The 14,745-nt window shown below is 39.7% G+C and overlaps 1 protein-coding gene across 2 annotated transcripts in view; it reads left to right on the top strand.

Annotated features, from left to right (window-relative positions):
• The window catches only part of si:ch211-198p11.6, a 32,483-nt gene extending 24,571 nt beyond the window's left edge, over nucleotides 1–7,912 (top strand). For both annotated transcript variants that reach the window (XM_034191232.1, XM_034191233.1), the window contains one exon: nucleotides 7,481–7,912. In XM_034191232.1, the coding sequence (XP_034047123.1) occupies nucleotides 7,481–7,567 (87 nt within the window). In that variant the 3' untranslated portion in view covers nucleotides 7,568–7,912. The remainder of the gene's footprint in view (nucleotides 1–7,480) is intronic.
• Nucleotides 7,913–14,745: the final 6,833 nt, after the last annotated feature.

Genomic DNA, 14,745 nt, shown 5'->3' with positions numbered 1-14,745 from the left:
CGCCGTGCTTCGAGCGGCCATCGACAGGCTGAAACGACCAGATCATTTCCAAAGTGAAGGCTGTGTTGATCCGGGACGTCGTCTGACTACCAGAGAAATGGCAAGAGAGGGGGACATAGCACTTTTTTGGCACATTACACTGTTACCGGAGATTTTGTAATGAAAGACGTGCGGCAGAATTCGCGGATCAGGACGGAGCCGTGTAATGGCGCAGAACAAAAAGCACCTCCGTGTTGGAAGTCTCACGGGACATGCCCAGCTCTTCCACCATTCGGAAGATTCAGACGGCTTTGGGTGGCTTTTCAGGCGAGTGAGTATCCGAGAAATTGTCAAAGAGCTGAGCAATGTCACAACATGTCCTGTGAGACCAACACGGAGGTGCTTTCGTTCCGCGCCATTAGCGGCTCTGTGGCGAATTCCTCCACTCCTGTTTTCATGACAAAATCTCCTTTAACAGTGGAATGTGCCGGGAATGTGCTGATGTCCACCTTTTCTGCCATTTCTGTAGTAGTTAGACGACGTCCCGGATCAACACAGCATTCAGTTTGGAAATGATCTGGTCGTTTCAGCCTGTTGATCGCCGCTCGGAGCGCGGCGCGCCTTCTGCCATTGTGCGCCGTCTTTAAACCGGCTGTACCACTCCTTAATCTCTGTGATGCCTATAAAATCGTCCCTGAAAGCCATCTGAATTTTCCAAATGGTGTCCACCTGGCTGTCTCTCACAGTTTCTGGAAAAATTTGATGCAGTGCTGCTCCAGCCGTTCAGACATTTTCCTCACAATGAAAATCTGACGAGGGGGGAGGACCAGTGCTCACTCAAAGCCTGCTCACAGGCGAATGACGCAACCGACAGGTGTGAAAAAACTCACGCATGCGCACGAAGGTTCAAGCTTGGCTGATGCAATCACGTGATTCAAATCCATATAGTTTTTGCAAAAAACTGTGGCCTTTGCGGAGGTTTGTGCTTCTGGTTTATTTTGTGATGCTTAATGTTTTTATACAGTATGTGTTATATTTATCTGTGTCTAGAGACTGCAGATGCAAATTAGCCAAAGGCTAATTCTGGTGCATTGCATCAAATGGTAACATTTATATTTTAATTGCACATGGTCCCTTTTAAATAAATTAAATTGAAATAACATTTAAAACCTCAAAACTCTGAACTCCCATGGTGCATTGCAGCACTATGTCCATTGTTTATTGGTTAGCTAAAATTGCTCATTTCTCCAAAAAATATCAACTATCAACTTTCTGTTTTTGCAGCGTTCATCCTTGACCCAACACAAGCATACCAGTCGGCAAATGTCAGCTTTCCCCGGTTTATGCATGCTTGAAGCCATAGTTTTTTTAATCTTTGTTACAGCCTTACTTTAAACCCAAAACAAACGAGACCTGTGTCAGGGCCAATGAACCAGGTACCTCTGGCGCCCTCTTTTGGCTGCCCTTCAACCTGTTTGTAAAAAGAGGAAACACAGTTGTTTGACAATAAATGGCTTCACCCAACCACTAACCATGAGTGGAAAAAAAAAGGTTTTGTGTTCATATTCTCTTAAAAATGGCCAAAAAAAGCAAAAATTCTGCCAGGCTATATAAACTTTTGAGCACAACTCTGTGTGTGTGTGTGTGTGTGTGTGTGTGTGTGTGTGTGTGTGTATATATATATATATATAAATAAAAATGACTATTACATGTGTTCTAATGCTTGGAAATACTGCTGGCTGAAACCAAACTAAGAAAAGTACAACATCCAGGACCAAGTGAGCCATTGGTGTTAAGGTGTGCTTCAAGAACAAACCAAACAGGAAGTATGCCAACTGCAGTGAGCCCATTTAAGATGGCATCTCACTGGTCAAAAGCACCATGGCAACATAATGATGTATGATATCAATTTCTAGAGAACTTTCAACACTGCGTTTTGTGAAAAGTAACGTAAAAACCTGATTAGATGCATAAATCCTTCGTTCCAGTGTACCAACCCCTGAGGCCTTGTTGCATTTCTCTGTAGCTTTATTGTGGGTTTAGCTTGTGTTCCAAAGCTGAGCACGTCTGAAAATTAACTTTGACTGTCCATATATATATATATATATATATATATATATATATATATATATATATATATATATACGAGGTCTATCAGAAAAGTATCCTACCTTTTTATTTAAAAAAAAAACTATATGGATTTGAATGACGTGCGATTACACCAATCATGCTTGAACCCTTGTGCACATGCGTGAGTTTTTTCACGCGTGTCGGTGACGTCATTTCCCTGTGGGCAGGCCTTGAGTGAGATGTGGTCCCGCCCTCTCGGCTGAATTCCTTTGTTTCACACGCTGCTCGAGACGGCATGCGTTGCTTTATCAAAATTTTTTCTGGACCTGTGAGGAATATCTGAGTGGACACTATTCGAGAAATTAAGCTGGTTTTCGGTGAAAAGTTTAATGGCTGATGAGAGATTATGGGGTGTTTCTGTCGCTGTAAGGACTTCCCACGGAGCGGGACATTGCGCAGCGCTTCCAGTGCCGTCGTCGGCCTGTTTCGACCTGAAAACATCCTAATTTAAAGCTTAATTCACCCAGGACGTCGTGAGAGAACAGAGAAGAGGCCGGCATGAGGACTTTATGCGGACATTCCACTGTTTAAGGACATTTTTTAATGAAAGATGTGCGCGCAAATTCGCTGAGTCGTTTCCGTGACGACTCGGCGAATCTGTGTGCGCCGTGACAGGAAAAACACCTCCGTGTTAAAAACCATTTGTAAAATTCAGGCGGCTTTTGATAGCTTTCAACAAGTAACTGAGAAATTGTTTAACAGCTTGGGCATGTTCCAAGTTGCCCGTTAAGGTTTCCAACACGGAGGTGTTTTTCCTGTCACGACCCCGGCCCGACATGCGACTCTGCCCGCATGTTCTTTCATTACAAAATGTCCGTTAACAATGGAATGTCCGAATAAACTCCTCATGCCAACTTCTTCTGAAAGTTCTCTGTTCTCTGATGACTTACTGCAGTGATTCTCAACCGGGGTGCCGCGGAACCCTAGGGTGCCGTGACCGATCGTCAGGAGTGCCGTGGGTATTTTTCATATTCGCGATTATTTTTCATATTCGCGATTATTTTTCATATTTGCGATTACCGTGAATTATTTATTTTATCCACAAAGCATAAAACGACTCAGAATCTGACGTCAAACGTGCTGCAGCCTCGCTCTCGTCTTAAGGCGGGACAATAACAAGGAGGCTGACGGCCGATTAAAACAGTGCCGTCTTCTTCAAAAACCTTCTGAAATGCGGAGCTGTCGGTGTGTGTGTCTGTGCCTGTGTGTGCGCGCGCGCGGAGTTAACAGGCTGCAGACTGCGAGGGAGGGGGTGGGTGAGGGAGATTCCTGAATGCAGGCACGACATGTCAGTGCGCATCGAGCGCGGAGCAGAGAGAGGATTTTAACCCGAGTGAACGTTAACAAAACGGAAACGTGAAGCTGCCTTTACTTCTCTCTGAACTTTCTCTAAAGGTGTGATTCTGCCGTTACCGTCCTGTTCACACCACGTGCGCGTCGTATGCTGAATTTATGAGATCATGAGATGAAATAAACGGTCAAATATCTTTAAAAACATATTTAAAAAATGAGAATATATGAATGAACTGAGCCACAAAAAACAAACAAACAAAAAAGAAAACTCTGAACTTTAACAGCTGTTACTTTCCAAAGGTATTTATTTGTTCAATCTTGAGCTTAATGCAGTGTTTAAGCACAAAATGTGACTGATGAGGAGAAACAATTTCAGAAATGCAACAGAAACAACCACAAATCAGAAAAAGTTGGGACTGTATGTAAAATGAAGATAAAAATAAAAATGTTGCACCATTCCCAGTTTCTCCACTTACAGAAGCCAAACGTTCTTCCAGAGTTGTGTAATTATACTACAATAGTAGAATATAAAGAAGGGGAAAAAAATAGACAATATATTCTTCAATCGCAATTATTTGTCTGACAATTAATCGTCTCCAGAAATTCCTAATCGTGACAGCCCTACTTGAGATCAGAGCGCAAAATGCTTGAGGATTTTCGAAATGCGGTGTTTTCTGTATCGATTTTCTATTAATAATAATAATAATAATGATATTTGGGTTTTGCGCAAAACCAGAGGTAATAGCATTATAATATTATTTTGGTTGGTGGTGTGCCGCAGGATTTTGTAAATATAAAAAGGGTGCCGCGGCTCAAAAAAGGTTGAAAATCACTGACTTACTGGGTCAACAGAGCCTGAAATGTGGAAGTTTTCAACTTGAAACGGCGAGATGCTGCCGCCTCGAAGCGCAGATCACCATCAGGCGCCGTGGGCCGTCCTTACGGCGACACTACCAGACCAGAATCTCTCATCAGCCGTTAAAATTTTTACAGAAAACCAGCTGAATTTATCGAATGGTGTCCACTCAGTTGTGCCGTACAGTTTTGAAAAAATTTTGATCAAACAAAGCAGCAGTCTCTGAGCCATTCCTAAACAATGAAAAAATCGACGAGAGGGTGGGCGACTCCTCACTCAAAGACTGCCCACAGGTGAATGACGTAACCGACAGGCGTGAAAAAACTCTTGCATGCCCACGAGGGTTCCAGCATGTCTGATGTAATCACACGTGATTCAAATCCATATGGTTTTTGAAAAAAATAATAAGGTTGGATACTTTTCTAATAGACCTTGTATATGTATATATATATATATATATATATATATATATATATATATATATATATATATATATATTTACATTTTTTGATGTATGAATTAATCTGTGGGAATTAAAATAAAAATCGATTTAAAATTGGCGAATTGATCTTTTCTACTCTACTATTTAGCATTTGTTTTGTTGGGGGATGTAGGGTTTAACTGTTGTTTTTCACCGGACATAGTGTTTAACTTGTTTTTCGGGGGGGTGTAGGTTGTAACACTTGTTTATTGGGGTGACATAGAGTTTAACTCTTGTTTTTCAAGGGGTGTCGAGTTTAACTGTTTTGTGGCGGGAGAGTGTAGACTTCAACTATTGTTTTTCAGGGGATGTAGGGTTTAACACTTGTTATGTGGGGGGATGTAGTGTTTAACTTGCTTTTCAAGGGGGAGTGTAGAGTTTAACTCTTGTTTTTTGGGGGATATCAGATTTAACTTTTATTTTTGGGGGGTGTAGCATTTAACACTTGTTTATTGGGGAGATGTAGAGTTTAACTCTTGTTTCTTGTGGGGGGAGAGTGTAGACTTCAACTATTTTTTTTGGGGGGGGGGGTGTACAGTTTTACACTTGTTTATTGGAGGGATGTAAAGTTTAACCCCTTAAGCCCTAGAGCCTATTTCACCAAAATCACATACCCATACATTATGATTTATTTTTCAGCTTGTACAAGGTCAAAAATGCAAAAGTTTGGATTAGCTAAAGGACGGGTCACGGGATATTGTGGATGGAAAAAAATTGAAAGTAAATAATACTTGGAGTAAATGAGGTTTTTTTCCCCCAAAAAAATGAATTCCGATTTATGTATTTATTTGCTTGGCGTTCCAGCTGTGGTTAGTTGATATGTGGTTGAAGTGGATACTTTTGTAGAGAAGACTTTGCTTTACATTTTGATGTATAATATGTATATGTTGGTGTTAGCATTGGTTAGTTGTGAGTGTTCAAATGTTCCAAAACAGGGAAAGTCCCCAAATTTGGGGACTCTAGGGTTTAAGAGTTTAACTCGTGTTTTTTGTGGGGGAGAGTGTAGACTTCAGCTGTTGTTTTTCAGGAGATGTAGGGTTGTTTTGTGAGGGGATGTAGTGTTTAACTTGTTTTTCGAGGAGGAGTGTAGAGTTTAACTCTTGTTTTTTAGGGATATCAGGTTTAACTTGTATTTTTCGGGGGTTGTATGGTTTATTGGGGGGATGTAGAGATTTAACTCTTGTTTTTCGAGGGTGTAGAGTTTAACTCTTGTTTTTGTGGGGTGAGTGTGTAGACTTCAACTATTATTTTTCAGGGGATGTAGGGTTTAACACTCGTTTTGTGAGGGGATGTAGTGTAGAGTTTAACTCTTGTTTTTGGAGATATAAGGTTTAACTTGTATTTTGGGGGGTGTAGGGTTTATCACTTGTTTATTGGGGGGGATATAGAGTTTAACTCTTGCTTTTCGGGGATGTAGAGTTTAACTCTTGTTTTTCGGGGGTGTAAACTTTATTGTTTTTTGGGGGGAATGTAGGGTCTAACTCTTGTTTTTTGGGGGATGTAGGGTTTAGGTTTTGTTTTTTGGAAAATCTATATTATAGTAGCCAAGTGGCCTCTGTGTGCATGTGTGTGTATGGCTTCGATGACGCAAAAAACCAGGGAGAGCTGACATTTGTCGTTTGGCATGTTTATGTATTTTGGGTCGAGGGTGAACACTGCAAAAACAGAAAGTTGATAGGACAAATATTTTTGTAGAAATAAGCAACTTTTAAGCTAACCAATAAACAATGGATACTGTGCTGCAATGCACCATGGGAGTTCAGGGTTTTGAGGTTTTAAATGTTGCAATTGTGGTTTATGTTAGTTTAACAGTGTTGTTAGTGTTATTGTATTTTGTAGCTCAATTTGTTTAGTCAGTTTAAATAAGTCTCATGTTACTATTACCATGAGTGACTTAAGTTTCCTGTTGGAACCATGAGTGACATATTTGGTGGTTTTAATGTCTTCAGCCACTGTCTTTGTCAAATTAAAACTGCGTGTGTGCGTGCGTGCAACTTCGATCAGGGACATACAGAGCATAGCTGACATTTGCTGTTTGGCATTATTATGTATTTTGGGTCAAGGATGAACAGCACCAAATCGGAACACTGATAGGACTATAGTTTTGGAGAAGCTATGAATATTGGCTAACATTGTTAATTATATTTTGGACTCACACGCCTTTCCAGCAGGGGGTAGTAAATCATTTTTATATTAAAAGTGTGAGTGTAACTGCATAAAATTGTAAATATGTTAAAAATACATGGACGACACAAGAAAGTGAAAACACTTATTGCCAATGTGGTCCATTTAAAAATCAAATAAAATAGAAGTGATAATAATAATGATAACAACCTAAACAATTTATAAATACATTAAGATAGTAAATTAACATTAAAAATTACATAATCAACAGGAAATAAAAGGGTTGAGTTCCTCTTCTAAAAATTGGTCTAAGGTTCTAAAAACATTCTGGGCTCACACTCCATTCCAACTCATTGCTTAATTTATTACCACCCATGAAAAATGTCACTTACCTATTTTATAAATACTACCCAATCTAGAGTCTATGGATCCCCACAGGAAACACGCTAGTGTAAAGTTTAATGCTTGTTTTTGGGGGGTGTAGTGTTTAACTTTTTTGTTTTTTTTGGTGGGGGGGTGGGGGTGGGGGGTGTAGGGTTTAACTCTTGTTTTTGGGCTATGTAGAGTTTGAGTGTCGTTTTTCTCCTCAGTAACTGGTTTGATGCGTTTTCTTTTAGTTCCCCACTTGGGATGCTGCCTGTACCTGCCCATCTCCAGACTGTGATTCATGTGACTGTTTCTGCTTCGAGATCAGAATCAGATAGGATATCTGGGAGGACATCTGGAGAATGGAGGGACAGTACTATCAGTTCTTTGGTGCTACAGTGACTCCTGCTGACCTGCAGTCTTTGAGATTCATTACGACTGCTCATCTTGTTGGCCTTTATCTCTGAACAAAACACACAATCAAATCGTCAGGTCCACGAGTAATTGGATTATGACAGAATTTTTGTAATTTTGCCTCTGTACACCCATGGAATGGAGTTGAAATTAAACAGTTAATATTGTTACTTATATTTAATTCAAGGGGTTTTGCAAACAGTGTTGCCACAGTTACTTTGAAAAAGTAACTTAGTTACTTTACTGATTACTCAATTGTAAAAGTAACTTAGTTACTTTACTGATTACTCAATTGTAAAAGTAACTTAGTTAGATTACTAGTTACTTTTTTAGTTACTTTTCCCAGCTGCCGACAACAACCCTCTGCCACCTCAACATGACAATGATACCTGTTTTGCCAAAACTCACTTTATAGTCACCCTTTCTTGACTTCAATGAAAATAAATACTTGTTTTATAAAAAGTAAAATAAAGACGTCTTTCTTGACCTCATATTTAACTGTTGACAGCACTGTAACAGTAAAACTTGCAATTTCGAGCCTACATTGTTTATAAATGTAACTATTAAATTCTAACATTTTTCTAACATTTAAATTCTCTCTAAACATTTTCCTTGTCGAAATTATTATTATTTTAAGCAATATTAGTAGTTGTAATAAAAAACGGCTTCAAAACTGGACCTTTAATCTAGGGGTGTTGTGGGGGAGGGGGCACATCCCTCCCCCACGCCCCCATTCCATCTGGATTCGCCCCTGCTTTAGCGTTTGAGCACAAAGAATGGATAACATTTATTTATGCAGGAAAACATGACCAGATTTACAGGTAAGAAAGTTTTATTGCGTTTTCACATCATGTGGTCCTCAGAAAGAGAGTTTAGGTGCATTTGAGTGGAAAATAGTGTTAGTTGTTGAGGCGTCGCGGAGGATCAGCTGTTTTTAACGACCAGATACAGAGCGGCTCAGCTCAGAATTCTAAATAAAGGAGGGAAAAAGTATAAAAATGTCTTTGTAAAGCTCAGTGCAGGTGTGCTGATCACCGCGCTTTAAGAGGTGAGGACGAGTAGAGCAGCTGCAAAAAACCGCGGATTAAAAGCTCACAGCTCACTTAAAGTGGGCAGTTCAGTCGAACCCCGACCTCCTGCCCACGGACCAAGTTTAATGCTGTTATCGACCCACAATGAAAAATAATAGTAACGCACAGTGACTTGGATAAATAACTTTAATCTGATTACTGATTTGGAAAGATTAACGCGTTAGATTACTCGTTACTAAAAAAAAGTGGTCAGATTAGAGTAACGCGTTACCGGCATCACTGTTTGCAAAAATACTGCATTAACCAAGTAGGAATTATTGCCATTGCTGTATGTAGTGCCTCAGTTTTGAATTAATTGTTAAAACAAAATAAATTGATTATTTTTCAAAAAAACAAATCGTGTGTCAGTTTTCTGACAAGTTAGGAGATGGATACATGAGCATTTTATTTTCCTTAGTCATAAAATGGAAACAGTATGGTACTCTGTGCTTGATCTGAGCCTACTAACTGTACATGAAGAAAAATTGTGAGGGAAGCCACCAAGTTACAATAATGTTAATAATAATAATTTCCTTTATTTGTTATCAATCAATCAATCAATTTTATTTATATAGCACCAAATCACAACAAACAGTTGCCCCAAGGCGCTTTATATTGTAAGGCAAGGCCATACAATAATTATGTAAAACCCCAACGGTCAAAACGACCCCCTGTGAGCAAGCACTTGGCGACAGTGGGAAGGAAAAACTCCCCCCTAACAGGAAGAAACCTCCTGCAGAACCAGGCCCAGGGAGGGGCAGTCGTCTGCTGGGACTGGTTGGGGCTGAGGGAGAGAACCAGGAAAAAGACATGCTGTGGAGGGGAGCAGAGATCAATCACTAATGATTAAATGCAGAGTGGTGCATACAGAGCAAAAAGAGAAAGAAACACTCAGTGCATCATGGGAACCCCCAGCAGTCTAAGTCTATAGCAGCATAACTAAGAGATGGTTCAGGGTCACCTGATCCAGCCCTAACTAAGCTTTAGCAAAAAGGAAAGTTTTAAGCCTAATCTTAAAAGTAGAGAGGGTGTCTGTCTCCCTGATCCGAATTGGGAGCTGGTTCCACAGGAGAGGAGCCTGAAAGCTGAAGGCTCTGCCTCCCATTCTACTCTTACAAACCCTAGGAACTACAAGTAAGCCTGCAGTCTGAGAGCGAAGCGCTCTATTGGGGTGATATGGTACTATGAGGTCCCTAAGATAAGATGGGACCTGATTATTCAAAACCTTATAAGTAAGAAGAAGAAATTTAAATTCTATTCTAGAATTAACAGGAAGCCAATGAAGAGAGGCCAATATGGGTGAGATATGCTCTCTCCTTCTAGTCCCCGTTAGTACTCTAGCTGCAGCATTTTGAATTAACTGAAGGCTTTTCGGGGAACTTTTAGGACAACCTGATAATAATGAATTACAATAGTCCAGCCTAGAGGAAATAAATGCATGAATTAGTTTTTCAGCATCACTCTGAGACAAGACCTTTCTAATTTTAGAGATATTGCGTAAATGCAAAAAAGCAGTCCTACATATTTGTTTAATATGCGCTTTGAATGACATATCCTGATCAAAAATGACTCCAAGATTTCTCACAGTATTACTAGAGGTCAGGGTAATGCCATCCAGAGTAAGGATCTGGTTAGACACCATGTTTCTAAGATTTGTGGGACCAAGTACAATAACTTCAGTTTTATCTGAGTTTAAAAGCAGGAAATTAGAGGTCATCCATGTCTTTATGTCTGTAAGACAATCCTGCAGTTTAGCTAATTGGTGTGTGTCCTCTGGCTTCATGGATAGATAAAGCTGGGTATCTGCGTAACAATGAAAATTTAAGCAATGCCGTCTAATAATACTGCCTAAGGGAAGCTTGTATAAAGTGAATAAAATTGGTCCTAGCACAAAACCTTGTGGAACTCCATAATTAACCTTAGTCTGTGAAGAAGATTCCCCATTTACATGAACAAATTGTAATCTATTAGATAAATATGATTCAAACCACCGAAGTGCAGTGCCTTTAATACCTATGGCATGCTCTAATCTCTGTAATAAAATTTTATGGTCAACAGTATCAAAAGCAGCACTGAGGTCTAACAGAACGAGCACAGAGATGAGTCCACTGTCTGAGGCCATAAGAAGATCATTTGTAACCTTCACTAATGCTGTTTCTGTACTATGATGAATTCTAAAACCTGACTGAAACTCTTCAAATAGACCATTCCTCTGCAGATGATCAGTTAGCTGTTTTACAACTACCCTTTCAAGAATTTTTGAGAGAAAAGGAAGGTTGGAGATTGGCCTATAATTAGCTAAGATAGCTGGGTCAAGTGATGGCTTTTTAAGTAATGGTTTAATTACTGCCACCTTAAAAGCCTGTGGTACATAGCCAACTAATAAAGATAGACTGATCATATTTAAGATCGAAGCATTAAATAATGGTAGGGCTTCCTTGAGCAGCCTGGTAGGAATGGGGTCTAATAGACATGTTGATGGTTTGGATGAAGTAACTAATGAAAATAACTCAGACAGAACAATCAGAGAGAAAGAGTCTAACCAAATACCGGCATCACTGAAAGCAGCCAAAGATAACGATACGTCTTTGGGATGGTTATGAGTAATTTTTTCTCTAATAGTTAAAATTTTATTAGCAAAGAAAGTCATGAAGTCATTACTAGTTAAAGTTAAAGGAATACTCGGCTCAATAGAGCTCTGACTCTTTGTCAGCCTGGCTACAGTGCTGAAAAGAAACCTGGGGTTGTTCTTATTTTCTTCAATTAGTGATGAGTAGTAAGATGTCCTAGCTTTACAGAGGGCTTTTTTATAGCGCAACAGACTCTTTTTCCAGGCTAAGTGAAGATCTTCTAAATTAGTGAGACGCCATTTCCTCTCCAACTTACGGGTTATCTGCTTTAAGCTGCGAGTTTGTGAGTTATACCACGGAGTCAGGCACTTCTGATTTAAAGCTCTCTTTTTCAGAGGAGCTACAGCATCCAAAGTTGTCTTCAATGAGGATGTAAAACTATTGACGAGATACTCTATCTCACTTACAGAGTTTAGGTAGCTACTCTGCACTGTGTTGGTATATGGCATTAGAGAACATAAAGTAGGAATCATATCCTTAAACCTAGTTACAGCGCTTTCTGAAAGACTTTTAGTGTAATGAAACTTATTCCCCACTGCTGGGTAGTCCATCAGAGTAAATGTAAATGTTATTAAGAAATGATCAGACAGAAGGGAGTTTTCAGGGAATACTGTTAAGTCTTCAATTTCCATACCATAAGTCAGAACAAGATCTAAGATATGATTAAAGTGGTGGGTGGACTCATTTACATTTTGAGCAAAGCCAATTGAGTCTAATAATAGATTAAATGCAGTGTTGAGGCTGTCATTCTCAGCATCTGTGTGGATGTTAAAATCGCCCACTATAATTATCTTATCTGAGCTAAGCACTAAGTCAGACAAAAGGTCTGAAAATTCACAGAGAAACTCACAGTAACGACCAGGAGGACGATAGATAACAACAAATAAAACTGGTTTTTGGGACTTCCAATTTGGATGGACAAGACTAAGAGTCAAGCTTTCAAATGAATTAAAGCTCTGTCTGGGTTTTTGATTAATTAATAAGCTGGAATGGAAGATTGCTGCTAATCCTCCACCTCGGCCCGTGCTACGAGCATTCTGGCAGTTAGTGTGACTCGGGGGTGTTGACTCATTTAAACTAACATATTCATCCTGCTGTAACCAGGTTTCTGTAAGGCAGAATAAATCAATATGTTGATCAATTATTATATCATTTACTAACAGGGAGTTAGAAGAGAGAGACCTAATGTTTAATAGACCACATTTAACTGTTTTAGTCTGTGGTGCAGTTGAAGGTGCTATATTATTTTTTCTTTTTGAATTTTTATGCTTAAATAGATTTTTGCTGGTTATTGGTGGTCTGGGAGCAGGCACCGTCTCTACGGGGATGCGGTAATGAGGGGATGGCAGGGGGAGAGAAGCTGCAGAGAGGTGTGTAAGACTACAACTCTGCTTCCTGGTCCCAACCCTGGATAGTCACAGTTTGGAGGATTTAAGAAAATTGGCCAGATTTCTAGAAATGAGAGCTGCTCCATCCAAAGTGGGATGGATGCCGTCTCTCCTAACAAGACCAGGTTTTCCCCAGAAGCTTTGCCAATTATCTATGAAGCCCACCTCATTTTTTGGACACCACTCAGACAGCCAGCAATTCAAGGAGAACATGCGGCTAAACATGTCACTCCCGGTCCGATTGGGGAGGGGCCCAGAGAAAACTACAGAGTCCGACATTGTTTTTGCAAAGTTACACACAGATTCAATATTAATTTTAGTGACCTCCAATTGGCGTAACCGGGTGTCATTACTGCCGACGTGAATTACAATCTTACCAAATTTACGCTTAGCCTTAGCCAGCAGTTTCAAATTTCCTTCAATGTCGTCTGCTCTGGCCCCTGGAAGACAATTGACTATGGTTGCTGGTGTCGCTAACTTCACATTTCTCAAAACAGAGTCGCCAATAACCAGAGTTTGATCCTCGGTGGGTGTGTCGCCGAGTGGGGAAAAACGGTTAGAAATGTGAACGGGTTGGCGGTGTACACGGGGCTTCCTCCTCACAGTCACGCAGTCGGCCTGCTTTCCCGGCTGCTCGGGATCTGCCAGAGTTATTGTACATATACATACAACAAAATGTGTCCTCTGCATTTAACCATCCTAATTAGTTAGACACAATCTAACCACTAGGAGCAGTGAGCAGCCACAGTCCGGCTCGTGGGGACCCACTCCAGATGTAGAGATGCTGCCTTGATGATGGCCAGACAAAGGAGCAGACCCTAAATAAGCATGTTTTTGATTGTGGAAGGAAACTGGAGCACCAGAGTAGTAGAGGACCTAGCTGAGATATGTATGCACATTATTTAGGAAGTCAACTGTTCTATACTAATATGACTCCAACGAATAACTTGGGATGGCAAAAATAAGAGAAAATGGCTAAAATAAGTGGGCCAACGTATTAACATGCATTGTAAGAAAATGAACATTTGCCAAATATAATGAAATTTTATTTTCATTCATACTGTTATCAGTGGACTGTTAATTTAAAGTGAAAAATACAAAACTTGTTTCTTTAGCAGACATCAGAATCTAGAGATCTTAAATGTTTTAAAGATCAACAGGGAAATTTCCCAACAGCCAATAGCCCAGAAAGTTTAAGTTACTAAATAGATGGTGAATCTGGACTGTATATGTGAAAAGTGTAAAATTAGAAATTTTTAAACTTTTCTATTCAGAACGTACTGAGTACCTTGGAAAATCTATAGCTGCTGCAGTTTAGAAAATACAGCTGTATTTTGAAGTTGTTCATTGTTGTACAGGTTCTAAGCAAAAGTTTTGTTCAGATTATGAAGAAAGCATGAAATTTGGCACACATGTAGCACAGGGTATATAGAAAATAATTAGGGGTGGACACCAGTGGAATCGATCTGAAGGGGTGTAGCAGCATTTTTTTTAAAGATGGCTGCTTGAATGCTAATTTTTTTTTTTAATAGTTCTGTCCTTGGACACTTTGTTTTTTTATGACTGATGGTCACATTCTTTTTAAAAACCCACAAAGCAATGTGTTGTAGTCTATTAGAAGTGTATTTTCAACACTTTTACCTCCTGCCTTTAACTTTCACATTGCAAAGATCGACTTTTTACTTGAACAAATGACAGCAATTGCAATAATATATAAGTTTTACTGTTCATTTGTATGATGAGATTAGATAGAACTTTATTAATCCCTGGGGAAGACTCCCTCAGGGAAATTGAGGTTCCAGCAGCATTGTACGATGTTGAACGAGTAATACTGCATGCATAAAACATAATATTGCATAGTTTCAGAGGCAGTGGTCAGAACCAGTGAAGAATGGTCCACATACATAGTGAAGAGAATAATGTAAGTTCTTTTGTTCCAGGCATGAGTATAATGATTACTCACTTCTCAGCAACTCAAGCATGCAGAGGGCTGTGTAAGTGCAAGCGAAATGCT

Source organism: Thalassophryne amazonica, chromosome 16, assembly GCF_902500255.1.
Source record: "Thalassophryne amazonica chromosome 16, fThaAma1.1, whole genome shotgun sequence".
Classification (NCBI taxonomy): Eukaryota; Metazoa; Chordata; class Actinopteri; order Batrachoidiformes; family Batrachoididae; genus Thalassophryne; species Thalassophryne amazonica.
This window is presented reverse-complemented; position numbering and strand designations above follow the sequence as displayed.